Source organism: Phodopus roborovskii, unplaced genomic scaffold (assembly GCF_943737965.1).
Source record: "Phodopus roborovskii unplaced genomic scaffold, PHOROB, whole genome shotgun sequence".
Taxonomy (NCBI): domain Eukaryota; kingdom Metazoa; phylum Chordata; class Mammalia; order Rodentia; family Cricetidae; genus Phodopus; species Phodopus roborovskii.
In genome coordinates, this window is record NW_026126563.1 from 22,891,845 (window position 1) to 22,916,575 (window position 24,731).

General features: G+C 40.6%; 1 protein-coding gene and 1 pseudogene across 14 annotated transcripts in view; one reads left to right on the plus strand and one right to left on the minus strand.

Moving 5' to 3' along the window:
• Positions 1-24,731, plus strand: part of Dtna (dystrobrevin alpha) — a 341,323-nt gene that overhangs the window by 242,298 nt on the left and 74,294 nt on the right. For all 14 annotated transcript variants that reach the window (XM_051202197.1, XM_051202202.1, XM_051202203.1 and 11 more), the window contains 2 exons: positions 8,360-8,573; positions 22,155-22,240. In XM_051202197.1, the coding sequence (XP_051058154.1) occupies positions 8,360-8,573; positions 22,155-22,240 (300 nt within the window). The remainder of the gene's footprint in view (positions 1-8,359; positions 8,574-22,154; positions 22,241-24,731) is intronic.
• LOC127235046 (40S ribosomal protein S2-like) lies at positions 12,956-13,877 on the minus strand (annotated as a pseudogene).

Sequence of the window (24,731 nt, forward strand, 5' to 3'; positions counted from 1 at the left end):
AATTATTAAACATATTCTGTGCAAGCTAAACTGGGCAAGGAGAAGATAGATACTGTTCTTTTTTCAATTACATTCTCTTACTTTTACAATTCTTAGTACAATGCTTGAAAAACAATAGGCATAATAAGTGCTTGATTGGATTGAATTTAGTTAAATTTATAGTGTGATGGTTACTGAGCCAATAATTATTATATCATTTTAATAATTATGTCAGCCTATAAACATAATTTAAGAAGCACTGACTATCTTTTCCTGATAGGCAATGTATGATCTGGCAGGGCCTTTGAGGATTGTCAGAATGCTCAATTTGATTTTACATGAAAATACGTTGTAGACCTTTTTCGTGAAGCTTTATTACAACCCCTTAGCCAGGAAATTAAAATGAAGCTGAGACGTTATCTCTGTGAGATGTGATGTTTCTCTCTGAGGACTCTTAGCAAAAAAAAAAAAAAGCTATCTTGGTGACAAAATTATTTCCTTGGAACTCAGAAGAGGTGGTGAACATAAGCATAAAACTGGTACACTTCTTAGGGGTTATTTGTTTTCACATCTTATAAGGGCTTACCTTAGGACCACTAATCAAAAGCAAATCTAAACACTGTGCTCTTATTAATACATTCTTTCCAAACTAAATACTTGGTCAATGTGAGTAGAGCCCAGTATCTGCAACTTAATCACAGAAAATACCTCTGTGGATTCCTCCAAGGCAACACACTTAGCCAGTTCCTCCCACTGGGTTTGTGAGCATTATTTTGTGAAGGAGCCTTAGTGAAGCACAGAAGTAAAAGATTCAATAACTGGCTAATTCACACATGCATTTCTTGACCACAATGCTTCCAATATTTTACAGACCTTTTAAAAGTAAGTTCCTCTAGATCTAGTGAGCTTTAGGTCCCTGTTCTTTCATTTCTACCTCCATCCTTTAAGTCATTCCCCTTCATTCTGCAACTGTGTTGTTCATCACAATCCCCTGGAGTGATGCTTGAATGTAGAGATGCCCTTGCCACACCAAGACTGTGCAAGGATTTTACCATAGTTTGAAATCTACCCACTGCTCTGAAGAACAGCCCTGGATTACACCACCAATTCATTGACGGCAAATTTGAAAGGTATTTGACATGACAGACAGAAAAGGAAATTAAGTGTTAAAATGCATAAAATGCAAATTCTCTGATAAACGGTACAAATAAATATGCATTCATTTTTTTTTAAACAGAATCATTTGTTTATTGTACTAAGGAACATGAGAGGTTTCTCAGTTCAGATCAGAAGCCTCTAGCTGGGTCGTGTCAGGACAGAATCTGAGCCAACATCCTCTTCCCTCCATGTTCATGCTTTGCATCAGTAGGTGATCTGCATCCTGGGACATGACCCCTCCTCATTTCCCACTATGCTTTAGGAGTCACTGTGAGGTTTACCTCCTCCTCCAGGCAGTCCCAAGTTCCCACTCAATGATGGCAACCTGTATGCAGAGCAACCCTGGAAGTTTCATGTCTTTCATTGTGTGTATGGACTTAGGGATTTATTATAGCTCAGAGTGAGTCTTCTGTGGTCCTCCCCATGGGAGTGGCCGCCTCTGTGGTTATGATTTCATGTCAATCACAGATAACACCAACCACAGTGCATTCCATATCCCTAAAAAAAAAACCATTGGATTTTATTTCTTTCAAACTATTATGAAATCTCGTTTCTTTTTCTAACTCTGTAAATATAAGCATATGGCAGTCTTTCTCCATATGCTACAGCCACAATGTGCAATAGATATATGGTTAGTAATGACGCTTTAAAATATCCTGTCTTCTCATGAATGAATTGAAACCATAAATCTCAAGAGAAATGTTTTTAAATATGTGCTTATTTATTTATTTATTTATTTCATAGAGTTGTTTCTCTCCTTAAGCCATTTGGGTTATGGACTTGAGCTCTGAATCTGTCTTAGCAGCAAGTGCCTTTGCCTACTGCTCCATCTTACTGACCCAGGATAAGTATGTGATCTAAAATTGAACTTAACTAATGATCATGGTGCCAAGTCTCATGTTTACGACACATTTTTACCTGTTAGAAGTAAAGCCAAAATGAAATGAGAGAAAAATAAACTTACATATGAGGGAAGAATTGAAGGAATTAGAGGGAGGCAGAGTTTTGTAGTTCTACCTGAGAATGGTAGTAAATTTCAGTACTTCTCTGTTTTCTCTCAAAAATGAGCAAGCTGCCTAAAAACGTAGATAGTGCTTTATAGTTCACTATTTTCCTATGAACATTTCTATTGCTCCTCACAGCTGAGAGAGGTGTATATCTTTGTTTCCTTTATAAAATGAAGATGCGGGCTGCTACCTACACCCACTTTTCCTGTAGGAGAAAATAGACTTCTTCATAGAGTATTGATTACAACAAACATCAAATCACTGTGTCGTTGTATTAGTTAGGTTTCCTAATGCTGGGATGGAACACCAAGAGAAAAGTCAAGGTAGGGTGCAAAGAGATCATTTTGCTTATACTTCCACATTACAGTTCATCATCAAGGAGGTCTGGGCAGGGACCCGGAGGCAGAAGTTGAGGCTGTGCGGGAATTCTAATAACTGGCTTGCTGAGCCTGCTTTCTTATGGAACCCAGGACCACCACCTTGGAGCTGCTGGCCCCTTTACAATGGAACCCCCACATTAATCACTTATTAATAAAATGTCTTACAGGCTTGCCTAGCCCATTCTTGTGGAGACATTTTCTCAATTGAGCCTTTCTCTGCCCAGATGAGTGTAGCTTCTTGACATAAAACCATCCAGCACAGTTGTATAAAGTGTGTGTATGTATTAAAACAAGATATATATATATATATATGTGTGTGTGTGTGTGTGTGTGCATGTATATGTATAATTCAGTGTACATTTGCTCTCTCTCTCTCCATCCATCCTTCCTTCATTCCCTCTCCTTTCCTTACCATACTTAAGAAATCTACTATTTTTGCACATTACAGTTCTATAAATCAGAACTTCACCACAGAACAAGGCCTAAATAAGGAAGTGTTACAAGCAGTTTTCCCTCCAGCCTGGTCCCACAGCCACTGTCAGCCCCAAATAACACATAGAGATGCTGTATTAGATATAAAGTTGTTGGCCTGTTACTAGCGTTTCTTATTGGCTAGCTCTGTCTTAAATATTAAGCCATTTCTATTAATCTAAGTGTTTCCACATGGTCTTATTTTACCAGAGAGAAGGTCCGGACCTCTGCTCTCTTAAGTCTCTACATCTTGAATCTCCTCCTACCTCTCCCCGAATCTTCTTTGTCTCCTAGTCCTGCCTATCTTCCTTTTCTATTGGCCAAAGGGCTTTATTCATTAACCAATAAGAGAAACATATTTGAGGAATGACATCTCCCATCAAGGAAGCTTTGAGCCTCTGACAAGATGGCTAAGAAAGACACTCAGGTAATATCCTGAGCTGAAGTGGGAGAGGCTTCATTGGTTCCTGACACACCCACATGATTAGGGCTGAGTTCTTGAGGCCCCCTCACACACTACCTCTATGAAGCCTGTAAAACTCCTTGTCCCTTAGAATACTGAATTAAATATTTCATTTGAGAATTGTCATGAGGAAAGGACAATTCCTAAGAGTGTGTGTGTGTGTGTGTGTGTGTGTGTGTGTGTGTGTGTGTGTGTGTGTGTGGTTTTAGTTCTAACGATATGAGGATTTTGTTTAGTGGTTACTTTAATCACTGCTGTAATAGTGTGTGTGGCAGAAGCAAACAGACATAAGAAAGCTTGGTTTTGGCCCCAGTTTCAGAGGATTTCAGCCTGTTGTGGCAGAGAGAGGTGGCTTTGGTGCCAGAATCATTCCTACTGACCTACTTCAGTCAGATAAGCCCCACCTCCTAAAGACTCCACAGCCTTCAAAATCATGTCATACTTTCGGGGTGGAGCATTCAAAACTGAGAAATATTTCAGTTTGAAGCCATAACAGGTAATACATATGATGGGAGATGTCATTCTGTAAATATGTTTCTCTTATTGGTTAATGAATAAATCACTGTTGGCCAATAGAAAAGCAAGATAGGTGGGACTAGGAGACAAAGAGGATTCTGGAAGTAATAGGGAGGAGTCAGCATGTAGAGATTGGAGAGAGAACAGACGCCAGCCCCATTCTCCAGAATGAAGTGCTGTAGTTTTCTACAAACTCACAGGCATATTTTAGGGTATGCGATGTGAGGACTGGAGTGAAGCTCAGATTTCAGAGTGCTTGACTAAGATGCACAAAGCCATGGGTTTGACCCTCAATCTCAGACTTGGTGGCACACATCTGTAAATCTCAACACTCAGAGAACAGAGGCAGAAAAGAACACATTTTGGTATTTCAAATCCAGCTTGTAAACTAATCAAAATGATTGCCTGAACTTGATTCTCACACTCTGAAGATTATGGTTGCCATGGAATATCCCGTAGGCAGAAGTGCATAGATTAGGAAATTGACATCTAAGAAGGGGGAAGGAAAATGAGTGGATTTTGAGGGAACACAACCTATCCCTATTTTCATGCATGGAGCTTTATTGGATGGCTTATCAACAGAACTCTCCTGGCACATACCTGCATATATCAGAGAGGGGAAAGGCAATACAACCTCAAACACCAGTCACCACCATTGAAGCATGAAGGGCTGGAGTAAGATTGAAGGGGCATGTGTGTATACACAGCATGTGTTTAGAAAATGTATACACTGACAAATTATATATACATTCTCAGTCTATCTCCAATTTCCATTTTTCCTAATTAAAAAATTATAATGCAGTGATGTCCTGCTTATAGATGTAAACTTCAAATCTCTCTAAAATAATATGTACATGATTATATAAAAAAAATTCCTAAAAACTATGAGTTGATAACAATCAGATTCTTACAACAGATATCCTGTTAAGACATACCAGACTCTCTTCATGCAAAAGGACCAAAAAAGCCGACTTTAGGCAGCACTTTGTATGCTCTGATGTGACTATGTTTGCCTGGAGATGTTGTTATCAGATAGCGTCTATTTCTTCGAGTAAAGGCTGGAACTACATCATGACATACACTACTCCCCAAGTTGTTTATATTCCTCTCATTTCTGTACCCTCTGCAGTTTATGACATTAGGCATCTCTATCTGAGCATAATTGGGTTTACACATATTACAAATTATAAGGTTATAAAATAGCTCCTTAGTGGTGCTACTATTGCTAGTTAGCACCTTACCTAATGCAGCAAAGCAAAGGCTTCTTATAATACAGCATCTCTAACCCCACCCCAGAGTGTCTTCAGATCAGAGGGTGCTTAGTTATTTATCAGTGATAATTACTGCTTCTTCCTTTCCTTCCTTCCTTCCTTCCTTGTACCTGTCCTTGGTAATTTCCCAACAGATACCTAGACTCACACTCTATGCTCTGGAAAAAAAAAAATGTATGGTATGTGACATCAGCTTACAAACATCTCCATAGCAACAATTATTTCCTTCATCCCCAACCTAAAGTTTCTATCTGCAGTTGCCTGGGTGTATAAAAAAAAACCAGCGAACCTATGTCTATGTACATTGGTTTATAAGGTCAAACTCTTTGGTATTAATAAATCATCACTGAAATCAATACTAACAACATGCTTATATGAAGTAGGATTGCCTTAAGAATATGTTTTTTCATTCTTGATATGTTTAATGTGGGGAGTCGTTATTCAGAATGCTGCCTTACCAAGTATAGCAACATAAAACACATCAAGTTGCATAGATGAGGAAGCCCAACTCTTGATTTTGCCAAGTAGCAGGTGCTCTCAAGAGTCCTTAATGCTTGATAGCTATTTAGTAAAACGTGCACAGTGCCATCTAGTGGTCCATTGTCATGACAGCATAGTCTAAATCATTTTTCTGGAATTGAGACGGCAACAGCAAGCAACCCATAGGTACAACTGTTAGGCCTGAAACAGACTTCTTCCTGATGATTTCCTACTGAGTTCCACCTTAACGTTCCTTAGTGCTCCTACAGTGGAAAAAGACTGACAATACTTCTTTTTCAGTATTAGTTTAGAGCAGTTAAGAGCACTGGCTGCTTTTCCAATGGCCTGGGTTCAATCCCAGCACCCACATGGCTACTCACATTGACTATACTTTCAGTCCTAAAAGATCCAACACCCTCTTCTGGCCTCTGTGGTAGCAGGCACGCAACTGTACACAGACATACATGTAGGCAAAACACCCATAAACACTGAAAAATCAACAGCAGCCGGGAGTGGTGGCACAGGCCTTTCATCCCAGCACTCAGGAGACAGGTGGATCTCTGTGAGTTCAAGGCCAGCCTGGTACACAGAGCAAGTTCCAGGAAAGGCTCCAAAGGAAATTTTAAAATTAAAAATAAACAGCAATAACAAGAAAACTATAGAAGCACTGTGAGTAGGTAAACACTAAAAAGAAATGTCTAGTCAGAGGCACACATAAAAATGGACTGGATTCAGCTGGGCATAATGGCTTGAGCCTTCAATTCAAGCAGTCCTTGAGGTGGGTTGGTATATGGGTTTAGGGTAGCCTGGTCTACACAGTGAGTGTCCGGGACAGCGATAGCTGTCTCTGCACACCACTATGCCGTGTGTCATTTATTTGATCTCTAGCTACTGGTTTGCCTGTTCCTGCTTCTTGTCTACCTCTTGCCATATCTTTCTCCCATTCAATTCAGAAATAATGTTGTCAAGCTGGACCGCATCATGTAGCTCTCCTTAGAACCTGTGTCTTCATGCTTGGCACAAACATCCAATCCTGCTCATAGCTACAATGTGATCCCGTTGTGACCTTCTCCTCCTGACTCCATCACAGCTGCTGTGATTCTATTCTGTGCCTGGTGCTCTGAGTCTTACCATATGCTGTTAGTTTATGTTATCTGAATGACTCCGTGTCCTCACCAGAAACAGAACCTCATGTGAAGCAGGGACCACATTTTTTGCCGTACACCTTTGGGCCTCATAGTACCTTACTCCTAATTATAAACCCAGGTTTACTTAGGTCATTTGTAATTGTCTGTCCTTACAATTGGCTAGACCCAATGCTTTGCTTTTCAGAGTATTGATTGACTTTATTTGTAACAGCCACAACCTGGATCAACTCAAATACCCATCAACAGATGAGTCAGGAACCACACTGTGATGTTTCCATATTGGATAATAATACTCAGCAACAAAAAGACTGAAGTGCCAATACATGCCTAGTAAATATGACTCCTAGTTATGCTAAGTAGGTGAACAATGGAATTCTAGTTATTTAGAATTCAATAAATTTATAATAGAGAGCAAGAAGAGCAGTTGTCTGATTGCAAAGAATGGATTCCAGGGGCACACATGAACACTCTTAGTGGCAAGGACTACTGGGATGGTATAGTCACACTTTAGTTCAAAGAGAAAACTCTTCCTGAGTTTCAAAAGAAAGTAGCCAAGAATATAATTTTTGACCAGTTTGGTTAAGTAATATGTGACTTAGTCGTGCTGTTGTGTGGCCTTGTCCTTCTCTGCTTTCTTTCCTGACTTATCTCTTACTTCAACGTGTGTGTGTGTGTGTGTGTGTGTGTGTGTGTGTGTGTGTGTGTAAATATATTTACATGGCAATAATTCGTTTTAAATACTCAAAATGAATTCTGATCTCTTTGGGCACTTGGAGTTCCTGTTTTCTCTTCATTTCAAGCAGTCACTGTGTTCAGTGGGGAATTTTTTTTTTAAGTCTGATTGACTTAAATTTGACTACCAATTTTGTTTGTGAGTATTCTTTCATTGACCATTAACTCCCCTGTCCCTCAGTTTTCCTGCATGTAACATTGGAATAATGACCATATTGCAAAGGTAGGTTAACACAGAAGATGACAAGGTCCAGCCTCTCCTAGGAGATACACCTGTAGACATGTACATGAAGGAGCTTGCGGGCTTGGTTAATTGAGATGGAAGGCCATGCTGTTGTATGGGCAGCATCATTCTGTAGGGTGGGGTCCTGGGCTAAATAAAGTGTAGAAATTGAACGGAACAGCAGCACTGGTCTTTCCATGCTTTCTAATGTGACCAGCTACTGTGGCTCTGCCACTATGGACCATGCCCTTTCTTAAGTTGCTTTTGTTGGGGATTTTGTCACAATGAAAAAAAATATTACCAAGAAATACACTTGGTATTTGGTAAGTCATTTGTTGCTAAGTGCGTGGTCTTTAAGTCCTTGAGATGGGCTTCACTCATGTGCACCCTCCACAGCGGCTGAGCCACATGTTAGAACCCAGATAACCCAGGATAGTGAAAAGCAGCAGCTGCCCTCCCATGTGGTGTAAAACATCCACCGCCCCCCCCCATGTGCTTTGGGCCGATGTGTTCGCTCTTCTTTCATTGTAGTACACCTGGTGGACATCTGGAACGTCATCGAAGCATTGCGGGAAAACGCTTTAAACAACCTGGACCCAAACATAGAACTCAACGTGGCCCGCCTGGAGGCTGTGCTCTCCACCATTTTTTACCAGCTCAACAAACGGATGCCAACCACTCACCAAATCCACGTGGAGCAGTCCATCAGTCTCCTGCTGAACTTCCTGCTCGCAGCCTTTGACCCGTGAGCCCCCGTGACTGTCACTTGCTCTCTCTGTGTTTGAGTTCTGTTTCCTTTTGTGCCTTTCTTGGTCATTTTCCCAAATGATAGTCTAGATTCATTACATTTTTTTCTTCATCATATGTTACGTTCATGAGTAAAACTTTCAAAGCTGTAGAGACCAGAGAGTAAACTAACACACGGGAGTGAGAAAACAGCTATATCTTATGAGAAAACCTTGATTTACCCATCATGTCACATGTAACAGTTTGTATGAGTGCTCCAGAATGTGGTGTGATGGCTTGCATGCAGTGTGAGTTGTTAAGGCGCAGAGAGGGAGGACGTGTCTAACCTGATTCTTTGTAATTTAACCTAGATGGTGGTTTCTGGAGTATCATAACAGCCCCTACCTAACAGGAGAGAAGTCGAAGAGGTTCTTGGCTAGCCTAGAAAAGGAGCAATGACTGGTGTCACGTGAACTACTCAGTTGTGTGACACAACGGTGCACCCCGTCATGCCCCACAACTGAACTGTAGCCTCTTTATCATGTAACTCCCCCTCATAGAGTCAGAGAGCCTCAGAGCTGGCTGACATCTTGAAGAGTATTCACACAAATCTCATTTCACAGATGAAGAGCCTGAAACACAAAGAGATTGTCACTTATGCAGTTCTCAGTGGCATGTCAGTGGAGGACCGGGGACTTGGGTATTCTGCTAAGGTCTCTCTTTCCAACATGTATATGACAGCCATATGACATGTGAAAACTTCAGGAATTACCTGATCAGCCTGGAATTTCAAAAGGGCTTTTACCCTCAATCCCTAGTGTTGACATCTCTACCTATCTTAGCTTTTGCCATGTTTTGAATATTAAAAAGGGAAAGTGCAAAGCTGACCTTTACACAGCCATATTTTAACTCTAAAGATTTTTCTTAGTCCCCTGACCAAGTAGACATGTACCATAGCAATGGGGGCATTCCAGCCATGCTAATGGCTTTGTCCTACTCACGGAAGTCACCAGCTGTCACTTTGGAACCTAGAATTGTAATGAAATTGTTCCTGCTCGGTTTGATCAGCATATATTATTGTATCCGTGATGACTAAATTGTGAGAAATTTCCAAGTTGAAAACAAATGCTTTTAAGGTCAACTGACCAAAAAGACAGATTTCTTTCCTTGTGCATATTTCAGAACCAGATGATCTGCTCTGGTCTGACCACTGCGAAAGCTAGGAAGGGACAGTGAGAGAGGACTCTGGTTCCACATTGCAGATGATGACTTGAATTGGATCATGGAATTTCTGTAACAGAATTCCCATTCTGACCCCTTAACAAGAATACAATGAAGTTCAAACTTGCCCCTAAAGGCTGAGTGGGACCATTTGTTTTAAATGTGTGTTATCCAGCATCCCATTGCTATGTCAAAATTGAGATAAGTGACTTCCTGAGGGGGAAGTTTTGGCTCACAGTTTCTGTGGCTTTGATCCATGTTTACTTGGCACCATTGCCTTGGGGCCTATGGGTAAAGGCAGTATACCAGAAGATGTCTGTTCACTTGTGATGTCAGGGAAGCCTGGAGAAGGCACTGGGGTTCCAGTATTCCTTTTAAGGGTTCATGTTCCATGACCTAAGTTTCACCCATTCTACTTCTAAAGATTCCATTTCCTAAGAGTGTCACAGTCTGCCAACCTAGCCTTTAGTATATGAATGGGGTGGGGGACTCTAAATCACAGCCAAATGTGTTCATAGAAAATACTAAAATAACTATGGGACTGGAGATATATCTTAGTGGTTAAGAGAACTTGCCACTTTTGCAGAGGACTCAGGTTCAGTTCCTAGAACCCACATTATAACTGCAATTCCAAGACTTCCAACACCCTCCATGGGCACCAGGCACACACATCATACACATATATAAATGCAGGCAAATTACTCACAAGCATATTTTTAAAAGAAATATCATTCCTTCTAAGTTCTAAAATATTTCAGGAAATGCATAAAGAATCAAAGTTAGAACACAATTTGTTCCCCATTCTATAAATATAGAAACAGGACCAGATTAGTAATAATTGTCTTATGAAATACATGGTATTCAACTCATAGGGTTAGAAGTTTCCCATTTGTTTAGAAACAACAGTTAGATTATTTTATATAGCAAAGCTGTGTGTTCCCTAAATAGCTACTGATACTATTGCAGTATTATTTCAAGGCCAGATGGGTTCTAAATTGACTACTATCCTTTGGTAAGAAGTCATTCACAAAATTGCAGAGAAAAGTGCTTTTCACTAACTCTTCCTATAGTTCAGAAGCCCCTGGGTATTTGATTAGTCCCTACTGAAGGAGATTTGTAAACATATGCAACTGGCACTCTGTTCTGGAAGCATCCGTGCTTTCTCTCCCCTGGAATAGAACATCTATGTGGGATGTTTTACTGGCACCCAGGCTTTTCCATCTGATAGTTTTTGGAATTTCAGCAAGAAACACAAGCCATCAGGAAGTTCTGTTCACTACAAAAGCATCTTAAGTGAGTATAAGAAGAGAAACCAAAGAATGAAATAAATGTTCATTTCTATTTCTTATAATAGTAAACTTATGCTTACCCAAATGAGCTCCAATATGGAGACATGATGTCACTTCCTGCCACCCACTATAGAGCCTGTGTTTAAAGCAACGTGTTCTATTTTGACAGATAGAATGAGCCTGGTGCTGGTAAAACAAAGACATTCAGTTGCTGTCCTATATTTGCTGACATCTCTCAGGAGCTGCCTCCCATTAAATGAACATATTTTTAAATTGGAAAATCAAATAAGAAAATTCAAAGTTACCTTGAGACCCTACACTCTGAAGAGTTCACATCTTTAAAAATAGGAAAGGGGAGACAGGAGAACAATTACAAGCATGTACAATGAATTTACATTCAGAGAAATGTGCTCATTCTTTTGGCAGTGCCTTAAAATTCACCAGACTCGGCCATTTGGACTCTGAAATTAGCACTAAAGCCCACTTAAATTGGCTGTATCCTAGGAAACTACATTTACCTTCCTACAACCATAGTTCCCTTAGAATATCATTTCCCCCCACAGCCCAAATATCTAGATAGGAGTTTTCATGTAGTGCACTTACCACAGACAACAACCAGCTCTGTAGCCACAAGACATCTCTTCAACATCCAGGCCTTCCTCATAAAAAATAATGGTACCTACACAGGACAACTTGCATGTCAGGACTCACTGGCCGAGTCCCACACTTGCCACTCTTGTCACTGAGGAGATGAGCCCTTGAGTCTAAAGAAATTCTACTCTTCTTGACTTTCCATCTCAAAATGGCTGTTTCCCTGGGAAACTCCTAAACAGAATTGTCCATGGCTGCCATCTTACTTTCCTAGAGTCTCTACAGAAATGGAAGGACAGTCCTGGAAAGAACGGGAAAAGATGTGTCAAAAGATGAAAACAGGTTGTGAGGGAAGGGGACATATTAAGATGGAGCCAAAGCTTGAACAAGGCGCTTCTTTCTTCTTTCTTCTTTCTGCAAACCCTCAGGAGGTGGTCTGCCACCTGCTCTCTGCTGTCAGGAGCAGTCACCTGTCACATTCTCCTTCCGAGTTCACCATCAAATGCCAACTGACTATCACAGTCACCGTTTGTTCATATCCCGATTGAGGAAATCCCTTCAAAGAGCTTAAAGGATATTTGCTGCTGCCACTATAGTTTTATACTAGGGTACAGTAAAGCAAAAGAAAATAATGTGGCTAAAGTTTAAGGTGAAGATAATTCTTAGGTTTCTAAGACATCCAGCCGTGATGGAGGGTCACTGGTTCTGTGCAGTCCTTGGCCTTTCCCACTCAAGCTGATCATCATTCTCCGGTCCTTCTGTTCATAGAACACAATTCTCCGACTCTCTCACAAGCATGTTTAACTGCTCATTCGACCATCTCCCACAGGATGCTACAGGGTGGATCTATAACCCATTCTCCTTCTCATAAATAGCCCCTGAGACCATACACCACATGGCGATGAGTCGAGTGAAAGTCAAAGGCTGGCCTCTCTTAGATTGTGCCATCTCCTTTCCTCCTTTCATTGTAGATTTGATGTCTAATTGCCATCCCTCTACTCTAGAAATAGCAAATAGCAAATGCTATGATCACAGAGTCATACCCTATGTACTGTGTGTTACTGGCTATTGATATGGATAATTGTGGGGTTTTTTTCCTTAATGCTCCAATATGCTTCTCTTATTTTCTTCTTACTTTCCCTGAAAAAATACTAATAGCAACTCAATCATAATATACTTAGCTCTCAATCCAGTCCTACATTTCCCCCTTAAGATGCTTTCTCGAAGTTAGTTATATGACAGTTGCCTGTTTTTTTTTTAAACAGACTTAATTCACTTTATTTTTCTTGTATAACACCCCTTATGTGGTGGCAACAGCTGGAGCTTGGGTCCTCTGAAAAGAGACTCTGATATGGGCTTTCACAAGATGGTCAGTGAATTCCTGATAAGGAGACTTGGTGAACACAGTCTCTTTCCAGAAGTCAGGGGTCAGGTAGCTGTAGGTCTTAGAGATAGCATCAAAGGTGGCCTTGGCAAAGTTGCCCAGGGTGGCAGTGCAGCCCCTGGCTGCTCTGTAGTAGTCATCAATACCGGCCATCATCAGTAGCTTCTTGGGCACAGGAGCAGAGATGATGCCAGTGCCTCTGGGGGCAGGGATGAGACGCACCAACACAGAGCCACAGCAGCCTGTCACTTTACATGGAACAGTGTGGGGCTTGCCAATCGTGTTCCCCCAGTAGCCTCTCCTCACAGGGACAATGGAAAGCTTGGCCAAGATGATGGCCCCTCAGATAGCTGTGGCTACCTCCTTGGAGTACTTAATACCAAGACCAACATGACCGTTGTAGTCACCAATAGCGACAAAAGCCTTAAACACCAAGACCAACATGACTGTTGTAGTCCTCAATAGTGACAAAAAACTTGAACCTGGTCCACTGGCCAGCCCTTATCTGTTTCTGTACTGGCATGATCTTTAGAACCTCATCCTTAAGAGATGCCCCCAAGAAAAAGTCAATAATCTCAGATTCCTTAATGGGCAGAGAGAAAAGGTAGATCTCCTCCAGGGACTTGATCTTCATGTCCTTAACCAGGTGGCCCAGCTTGGTGACAGGGACCCACTCCTTGTCTTCCGCTTTACCTCCACGAGCCCCACGGCCTCGACCACTGCCATGGCCTCAACCACGACCACGGCCCCTGAGACCGCTGCTGAAGCCACCGCGGCCTCCTAATCCTGGGCCCCCGGGTCCTCCGGGCCCTCCCGCTGCACCTACATCATCCACCATTTGGTGTTTTCCCGAAGTAGAAGAAGCCTGTTTTTGTTTTTTGTTTTCCTTTTTTAACCAATCTCATTCCTGTACATATCTGACCACTCAAAAGCACTAGTATGGCAGCGACCAATATTTCCAGGAGTGGCGTTCCCAGTTTGCGAACAGTAGGCTGCAAACTGTCTCTTCGGTGATGACATTTGGGCTACCTTTTTCATTTGATGACAAAGCACAAGATAGAAACAACCTTGGAGAAGGAGAGGCTTCTCTTGACTCACACTTTGAAGAGACAGCATCCGTCGTGGTGGATGCAGGAGTTTGCAGCACAGGTGGCTAGATGACGCTCGCCAAGCAGCAGGGAGAGCTCCAGACACGGCTGGCCATAATCCTCAAGGCCTGTCTTCCCTTCCTCCAACCAGGCGCCGCCTTCTATTCCTAAACAGCACCAGCAGCAGCTAGCCATCAAATATTCAAACCCATAGACCTATAGGGAACATTTCCCAGGCAAACATAGCTGCTGAGGAGAACAGTGTGGCAGTTATAACAGGTGAGAACCACCCAGCGTTCACTGTGGGCCGGCCAAAGGACGATTTGGCACTGTTATCAGAGTGTTCCAGGGGGAGGAGGTGATGCCACTGAGACACGCAGGGACTAAGTAATTTCAGGTGAGGTAGCATTATGGTAGACGGTGTGAATAAAAAATAATGAGCCTTGTCTTTTAGGAATTGATTTCAATTAATCTGGCTTTACATTTTCTGCCTCATATTTTAAATGGGAAAATTCATGTGCTTTTTTTTTTCCCCTTCCCAGACTTAGTCTGTGTGTTTCAGAATATTGGGATAACACTCACACGTGTAACTTTTCCAGTTATACTGGCAGGGCATATGGGAAAGAAACATCTGAACTGTTGCGCATTATAGCAACTCTTTTGTGACCACTGTGCAAGACTGCCCATCATGCGATGGCCTCATGTAGTGAGTACTGAATCCTGCCAGGCACTGCTCTGTGTCACACATCACAGAGCCTACTGAACAGTCATGCCCAGTGCTGAGCCCTGGACACTTTTGGAAAAGGACCCGGGCAGCCTCAATTGCTGGGATACAGAATTATCCTGAAATTCGGCCAAGACCATTCTCTGCCTTTTGAATTTTAAAAAGGATTCTGATGCAACCTGCAAATATACTGCAAAGTACACAGTCAGTTCTCTGTGTGCCAGCAAAAGGCTTCGCTCCCTGGTGACACTGCAGGGTCATGTGAGGGCAAAGGAAGCAGAGAGGAGTATTCGCCCAAGTGTCCCTTTTGTCTGCTATCACTCTGACTATCACTAGGAGCTGTGAATGGTGTTTTGGGTTTTTTCCTTAGCACATCCTAAGTTCGAGACGGCCATACAGTGTTCTCCTCTAGTGACTGCCACTGTTTGTTTTTATCATGGAAAATCTTTTGTTTGAGCTATAATAAAGTCACTTCCCAAAGAATATTTACAGTAGTAAATAGACTGAATGACCTTACCTTCCCCCTGCCCACCATCTTTTGTCAGACTTGCACTTTGAATAGGAGGAGACAAAAATCCCAAGGGAGTAAAGGAGTCACAGGCATCAGCCCCACTCCAGCAGGAGAACTGCTGGCAAATGCACCTTGCTCGAGACCAGGAAAAGGACTTCCCAGATGTTTAACTTTGTAGGAAGTTCAGAGAGATGTCAGGGCCAATCAGAGGGCTTGTGTTTGTTCATACATTAGTACTTTCACTATCCTCTGTGTGTGTGTGTGTGTGTGTGTGTGTGTGTGTGTGCACGCGCGCGTGTGTGTGTTATCACTTCCTAATTTAAGGCATTAAGAAGTATAAAGTCAGTCCCTTAATTTTCACTCAAACCCTTCTAACACTGTTGGTCAGAAGGTTGCTTTTTTATTTATGTATTCGCTAATTTAGCTAGCATGCTAAGAGCTTCCTATGTGCGCTGCAATAGCTGGGGATAAAGATGGGTGACAAGAAGACATGCCCTGTACAAAATGTGTGAATGAAACAGACCTCTCTGCTTTCAGAACCCTAAAGGAAGGCTGAGGTTTCCTGCCTGTCCAAGACAGCATTTGTCAGAACCCAGGGCTCCTTCAGGAGGTGAAATTCGGCACGGGATTCCGTAATTTCAGATGGGAAACTCCCTTGGCGAAGTGGAGAGCACAAACGCTCTGTGCTGAGCTCAAGCTGGCAATGAAGAGCTATCAAATCCTGTTTGTTGTTTTCCTTCTTCTCATAACCACATCTTCCTTGCCAGGAGCTTCCCCTAAAAATAACACCCAAGCTGAAGCCAGACAGCTTGTCGCTAAGTGAAGTCGCGGAAAGCCCAGCCCAGAGAAAAACAACTTGCTTATTTTTTATTGTAATGAAGTCGACTTTAACATAATTCCTGTTTTTAATATAGAGTCCACAGTTATCCATATATGTTTTAGAGAATGTATGCACCCCCCTCTTCCCACTGTTCAGAAAAACTTTCATGATTCCTGAGAGTGACGACAAAGTATCAAGAACAGCAAAAAGTTTAAGAAAATGGATTTAATGAAACAACTTGAAATTATACCTGCGATAATTTTTCTAATATTTAGCCAGCTTCCAGAAATATCTTGGCTATTAAGTACTAAGAGAGCAATTTGATAGACTATTTTGACATCAAACTGTAACAGAAGGAAACAGTTTGAAAAAAGACGAAAGTCTGGGAGAACTGACATAAAACCAGAATAGTTTTCATTATGCCTAAAGACAATAGTGGAGAAATGTGAGCAAGTATGCATCATGGACTGTATGCATGGCCTCTGCATATCGAAAAGGAAAACATTGCAACAAGGGAAATCCTACTGCTTTATTTTAAAAATAAAGTTATCATCTAATAAGAATTGGCACACTAGTTGTAATTTCTTTTTAGGGCATTTTTCTGTGCCTTTCACACTAGTAAGGAATCAATTGCTCTCAGAGCTTAAATTCACAAAGAAAAGCCTATGTGGTCATCTGTCTAATTACTGTCCCAGAAGTCATATTCCAACATGCATAACAGGATGCATGCCAGGATGCAAGCCAGGTTGCAAGCTAGGATGCAAACCAGGTTATAAGCAGTACTCTCAGGGCAGCCACTCTGCTTGTCTTAATAGCCGTGAATATCTAATGAAAAAATTTTTTCTGATTCTTGAGATAGGAGAATTGACAATCATTCCAGATGATATATAGTTTCAGTGCAACATTGCACTCCATATACCCTTATGTATTTTGTGAATGACAAGTTCATTTTACTCCCTAAGTCAATGATTTGGCAGCTTCTCTATTAGTTTCAGAAGAAATGGAACTGTCAAAACAGAACTCCTGCTTTTATATCTGTCAGGGCCATGTGTACATGTTCTTGCAAGTATGTATGTATATATATGTATATGTGTATGTGTATGTCTGTGTGTGTACATGTGTGTGAGTGTGTGAGTGTGTGTATGTTTACATGTGTATATATGTATGCATGTGTGGGTATGTATATGAGTGTGTGTGAGTATGTTTATGTGTGTGTAAGTCAGAGGTTATTAAGGGCCTTCCTCTTATACTGTCCACATTTTTTTTTAATTTTTTGTATTTACTGGTTTTTTAATGTATTTTTATCACATTTTCCCCTCCCTCGACTCCTCCCGATCCTCCCTATTTCCCTTCATGTTCTTTCTTTCTCCAAAACAAAAAACAAAACAAAAAAGAGCAATAACACAAAACCATGGAGTCTGTTTGGTTCTGAGCAACTAATCCTGATCACACACCTTACCCTGGAGTGTAAATGATATACTCAGGGACATGCCATTGGAAAAACATTCCCAGACAGTAGCAATTGCAAATAGCTTCTTAGGGGTAGAACTTGGTTCTTACTTCCCCTTCTCTGTGCTGGAATTTTGTCTGGTTTGAAATTGTGCAGGTCTTGTACATGCTATCACAGTCTCTATGAGTTCATGTGGGTATCATCCTATTGTGCCTGGGCGACACTTTTTCTTCTGAGTCACCCACCACCTGTGGCTCTTACAATCTGTCTACCCCCACTTCCACATAGATCCCTGATGTTTCGGGGGAGGATTTGACAAAGACATCCCATTTAGAGCTGAGTGCCCCAAACTCTCTCACCCACTTATGGGTCTCTGTCAGTTACCATCTACTGAAAGAGGGCTGAGTGGCTCACTGATATATAGGTATAGCCTTATATCATTAGGAGTCATTTTATTGCTGTGTTGCTTTAGCAGAATAATAGTAGTAGGTTTTCCTCTAGGGGCACAACGTATCTAGTCTCAGGTTCTTGGTCACTTTCAAAGTGACAGAAATGGGTTTCATCTTATGGAGTGAACTTTTAATCCCATAAAAAATGGACTGGTTACCCCCACACATTTGTGCCACTGATGTGCCAGAATATCCTGCAGGCAGATGCTGTTGTGGGTCACAGAGTTCCTAGTTGTGTGAGAATGATGAATACTTCCCTTCTTCAGTAGCATGCACAGTAATTTCCAGTACCGTAATCACTAGTCAGTAGGGTGACATGTCTAGTTAGACACAAGCTCAATGGCATGAATACGTGGTATCTTCAGCAACAGGGCCTTACTGTCACGTTGTTGAGGCTAACCAACAGCATTGACAATAGCCTGTGGTGTTGAGCAGGGTCTGTGGGATTCTTTAGGCTAACAGTTCAACAAGATGTTACTCATTCCTGGTATTGAAGAATTTATTTAATAACATATTATGTCTAGTTTGGGTATTGCCTCCCCATTATATGGTGACTCCATTTAACTTCCTTTCATGTATGTATGTATGTATGTATGTATGTATGTATGTATGTATGTTTAAGAATCATCCACAGTGCTTGGTTTCCATGTGGGGTTTTGGGGGTTAATTGTCCTTCCCCATATCCTCTCTTTTACCCTGCTCGCTCACTCCTACCCCATTTAGTCCTCCTAGTCTAGTTTCCCCTTTATGTCTCCATAACACTATATTCTATGTTCCCTTCCTTGGGAGATCCCCTCCTCCCTGGTTCCTTACAAAGTACCTAACTTCTGTGTTAGTCAGACTGTAACACACAAATGGAAAACTTAAAAGTTAACATCTATATATAAGAAAAAATATGTAATATTTGTCTTTGGGGTTCTGGAATGCCTTACTCGGGATGCATGTTTCTATCTCCATCCATTTACCTACAAATGTCATAATTTCATTTTTCTTGACACTTTGTAAATGTGAGCACATTTTCATTATCCAATCATCAGTTGATGGACATCTGGGTTGTTTGTACTTTCTGGCTATTATGAATAGAACAGCAATGACTATGGATGAGCAAGTATCTAGTATCTCTGTAGTGATGTAGAGTCCTTTGGGTATATGCCCAAGAGTGGTATAGCTGAATTTTGTGGTAGATATATTTTCAGATTTTTGAGGAACTTCCATGCAGATTTCTATGGACTATACCAGCTCTCACGCCTACTAGCAATGAATAAGTGTTCCCCTTTCCCCCACATCCTTGTCAGTATGTGCCAACATTTGTTTCATTGATCTTGGCCATTCAGATTAGTGTAGGATGAAATCTCAAAATAGTTTTAATTTTCATTTCTCTGGTGGCTAATAATGTTGAAAATTTTTAAATGTTAGCCATTTGTGTTTCATCTTTTGAGAACTGAGAACTCTATTTAGTACTGGAACCCATTTTTTAAAACTGAACTGCTTTCTTGATGTCCAGGTTTTGTTTTTAGGTTTTGGGTTTTTTTTTTTTTTTTTGTTTATTTGTTTTTTGCTTTGTTTGTATGTTCTAGAAGCGAGCCCTCTATCAGATGTATAAAGTTATTTTTCCCATTCTGCTTCTCTTGAACGGTGGTGTCCTTTGCTATCCAGAAGCTTGTTAGCTTCATGAGGTCCCATTTACTGATGTTGGTCTTTGTGCCTATACTTTGGGGGTCCTGGGCAGAGAGGCCTTTCATGTGACAATGTATATCAAGTGAATTCCCTACCCTCTTTTCTTTAAGGTTCAGGAAAGTTAGTCTTATGCTAAAAGCCTTTGTCTATTTGGAGTTGAGTTTTTGTTCAGGGTGGTAAATGAGGATCAGTTTGTATCCTTCTACATACAGACATCCAGTTTGACCAGCACCGTTTGTTGAAGATAGTATCTTTTCTCCAGTGTATAATTTTGGCTTCTTTTTAAAAAACCCAAGTGTCTATGTAGTTGTGTTTGGTTCTTCAGTTCTCTTCCATTGATCAATGTGTCTGCTTTTATGCAATACCATACTGAATTTTTTACTGTTGCTCTGTAATGCAATGTGAAATCTGGGATGGTGAAATTTCCAACAGGTCTTTTATTATTCAGGTTTGCTTTAGCTATCCTAGGTTTTGTTTTGTTTTTTGTTTGTTTGTTTGTTTTGTTTTGTATTTTGAGTTTCCATATGAAGTTGAAGGTTGTTTTCAACTATGAAGAATTTTCTTATTGTAATTTTGATAGGGATTGCATTGAATCTGTTGGTTGCTTTTGATAGGATAGGCATTTTCAAACTATTAATCCTACTGATCCATGAGCATAGGAGATCTTTCCATATCCAGGAGTCTTCTTCAATTTCTTTCCTTATTACCTTAAAGGTTTTATTAAATAAGTCTATCATACCTTTGATTAGGATCATTCCAAAATATTTTAATACTATTGTAAAAGGCACTGTGTTCATGGTTTGTTTCTCTGTGTGTCATTTGTATATAAGAAGGCTACTGATTTCATGTGTTGATTTCATATAGTAATACTTCACTAAAAGTGCCTATCAATTATAGGAGTTTCCTGCTGGAGTCTTTAGGGTCGTAAATATAAAACCATTTCATCTGCAAATAATATTTTCTCCTTCCTTTCATATTTGTACTCTCTTGGTCTTTGTCAGATGTCTTATTGTTCTAGCTAAGACTTCAAGTACTATACTGAACAGATATGGAGAGAATGGGCACCCTTATCATGTTCCTAATTTTAGTGGAAATGTTTTCCATTTTCATCTCTATCTAGGTTGATGTTCAGTGTGGATTTACTGTGTATTGCCTTTGCTATGTTGAGGTATCTCCCTGGTAACCCTAATCTCTCCAGAATTTCTGTTATAAAGGAGTGTTAGATCTTTGTCAAAGGCCTTTTCTGCATCTAATTAGATGAGATGTTTTTGTCTTTCAGTTTATGTATGTGGTAGATTACATTTATCGATTTCTGTATGCTAAACCATCCCTGAATCTCTGGGATGACGCCAACTTGATCATGGTAGAAAATATTTTGGATGCATTCCTGGATTCTGTTTGCAAGTATTTTATTGAGAAATCCTGCATGTATGCTCCTAAGGCATATGGATCTATATTTTGAGACAAGTTCTCTCACTGATCCTAGAGCTCATTGGTTTGGCTGAGCTAGTCAAAGATCTGTCTGGCTCTGCATCTTTGATGGAGACATTACAAAAATGTGCCATCATAACCAGCTTTTATGTAGGTGTTGGGGATCCAGGCTCAGGTTCTCATGCTTTCATAGCAGACACTTCACTGAGCCATCTCTCTAGCCCAGCTCCTACTTTCTGACCTCTTAAAATACTAGCTGTCTTTCTAAAGTATATATATCACACATACAAACAATTGGTTTGTGTTTAGAAAATAATAGTTGGAAAAAAATGTGTTCTTAAAAGTTGTCTCTTGGAGTCCTGCTCTTTTCTGAAGGGAAATGGCAGGGGAGTAGTGGGAAACTAGGGGAGTGTATGGAGGGGAAACTGTGGTCAGGGTGAACTGTATATGAGAAGAATATTTTCAATAAAAAATAAAATATCAAAAATAACAAAAAACAAAAGTTGAACTTGGAAAAAGAAGTCCACATACTTAGCCTAACTTAAAAGTTAATAATTCTCTAAGGAAATAAAATATGAAGTTTCTGAAGTCTGTTTGAATAAATTATAGACTGGAATTATGCATAAAATTATTTCATGAAACCCAAAGGAAAAAAATTCATGATCTGCTATTTAAACCCACGGCTATCTAAGGCATATTTCTCTAGTTACCAGCGTTTACTTTTAGCAAGTGACATATACAATGAAAAAAACTAGGAGATTCTATTGTCTCTTGAAAAACAAAAGCATCAAACAGACAGTTTATCAGCAAAGTGTGTTGAATTGTATTCACAACCTTTTCTAAAATGTGTCCACATAATATATGCCGTCATGTATCCTACAATTTCTACAGAGTAGAAAATGTCAACATTCTTTATTGGACATACCCTAAATAACATCTTTTTTTTTTCTGCTATCATTAAACAGGGAAGGCCATGGTAAAATCTCAGTATTTGCTGTCAAAATGGCTTTGGCGACATTGTGTGGAGGGAAGATCATGGACAAGTTAAGATGTAAGTTATCCCCATTCCCCCTCCTTGCTTGTTTCTGCCGTGTGCCTTACATCCTCTCCCTTAGTCTTGCCACATCCCTGTCTACCTCGGCCTTCCTTCATTCTGTGAGAGCCATTTCAAATGCAGTCTTCTTTGGCCTTTAATTTTTATAATAAAAACATTTCCACATTAGATAAATTTTAATGAAATGAACATTCCTCTCTACTTTCAACTTATCATAATTTGTAACTGCCTGTCTCTAGCTAGAATATTTCTGATACTAAAGTACTCCATTTTCACTAATTTAAAGTGTTTTTGATATTGTGGTTTCACCCATCTCTAACCCTAAATCTTGTGAGTTTGGCATGTAGTGCTATGTTAGGAAGCCATGACAATTAGCATTGACAATCCAGGTTGTGAGTCCAGCCATGCCATTAATTTGCTAAGTTACACTGTGGACATAATTTCACTTCTTTAGTCTCCTTCCACATCTTAATGCGGGGGTGGTATTAAAGGAGAGTGCCTCCTAGCTCTGTCAACCCTGAGCACCTTCCTCCCTTTCTGCTTGTTAGATTCTGTGTAGTCAAAAAGGTGTGAGTAAAAGATGGGAAACCCTTTGTTCCTTTGGAATCTAGCCAGACATACTGGATGAACATTTTCTCACTGGCTAGCCAGATTAGTGACAGGATGGCAAACCTGAGATGCCATCTGCTTCCATCACATCTGTGATTCCTTTCCTGAGTTATCCAATGCAGCCAGAATTCAGAGACAAAACCCAGAGGCTGGGGCCAGTCCATTTCTCTTTGGTTAGCCTAGGAAATAAAGAACTTGAAAACTATGGGCTTCATTTTTGACTGGGAGACATTAAGTTCCAGGAACAAGTGGTTTCTTGTCACTCTCTAAGTGGCTTCAGAATTATCTAGAAGGCACTTTCTTCGAGATTGGGCTAAGAAAAGAAAATTTAACAAAATGAATGAAGCCAGAGGAGAAACCCAGAAGAGCCTGGCTGCTGCCTTCATGTCATAATCAGCCGTTTATGTCAGACATTAGAGAAATGTTTCAAAAAATTAAAATCTTCAATAGCATCTTCAAATACTCACGCAATGTTGTATTCATAGACAGATAAATTAAAGAGTCCTAGTTTTTTAAGGTTTATTTATTTATTATGTACACAGTGTTCTGCAGGCCAGAAGAGGGCACCAGCCACATTACAGATGGTTGTGAGCTACCACGTGCTTGTTGAGAATTGAACTCAGAACCTTTGGAAGAGCAGCCAGTTCTCTTAATGGCTGAGCCATCTCTCCAGTCATGTATTAGAATAAATTTGAGCCAAACTAATAAAAGGCAGCCTTTTAAACAACAGGGCCTTCTGAGCCTTTCCTGAAGCCAGTGAGTCCTTGTTCTGGAGGACCTGGGCTCTTCTGCCAAGCTCTCCTGCTCTCTCTCTCTCTCTCTCTTCTCTCTCTCTCTCTCTCTCTGTCTCTCTCTCTCTCTCTCCCCTCTCTCTCTCCTCTGTCTCTCCTCTCTCCCCTCTCCTCTCTCTCTCTCTCTCTCTCTCTCTCTCTCTCTCTCTCTCTCTCTCTCTCTCTCTCTCTCTCTCTCTCTCCTGTCCAGTCTCATTGCCCATTCTCAGAGCAGTCACTAAAGTGGTTACTGGTAAAAGGAAAATGTGGCAGCCTTATGACTCATCTTCAGAACCTGGGCTGGGAAGAGCCACTCTTCCTCTAAGGCAGGATCAGGTTTGAGCAGAAGCCTGGCAAGATGACTGTGGAGAGAAGTGATTGCACATAGACCTGGAGACCTAAATTAAATTCTAGGATTGCACAAAGTGGACAGAGACGATCAGCTCCTAATATTTTTCCTCATATCTACACACACACACATAGAAGGCATACATACATGCATGCATGCATACACACAAAATAAAAATGTTAAAATATACATCAAATGCACGGCGGCTAGGCAAGCAACTAACACAAGCACATTTAACAACAGAAAAAAAAATGAAGTAAGTGTTGTTAAATGATTTAAAATGCAATAAAGGGGATATTAATTCCATTTTACAAGTACTTAGGGCCACAGTCACCCAGTATGCACAGTATTTACCACATTACTCCTGGTGGCACCATTGAGACAGCCTGTGGAAAAAAGGGCACTTTCTGTGGGCATATGGCAGAGCACCGTAAGCATAAAGTGACCTCCTTTTGGGTTTAATAGTCCTCATCTTGTAATTAACTCCTTCTGTTGGAATGTTCCAGCTTCTACGTATAGAGTTAACCAATATATTGTCCTGCTGGTAACTTCTTTTTGACTTATTTATTCTTGAACAGTTTGACTAGAGCCTCACATAAAACTCAGCAAGCAAACAACATTGCAGAGATGATGACGACAACACTTTGCCTCAAATTGAATGTCTTTTTTAATTAATATAAAATTAATGGCTTATAATATACTTTGCACATAAATACACTGTGAAATGGTTAGATCTATCTTATTAACATATGCACCATTT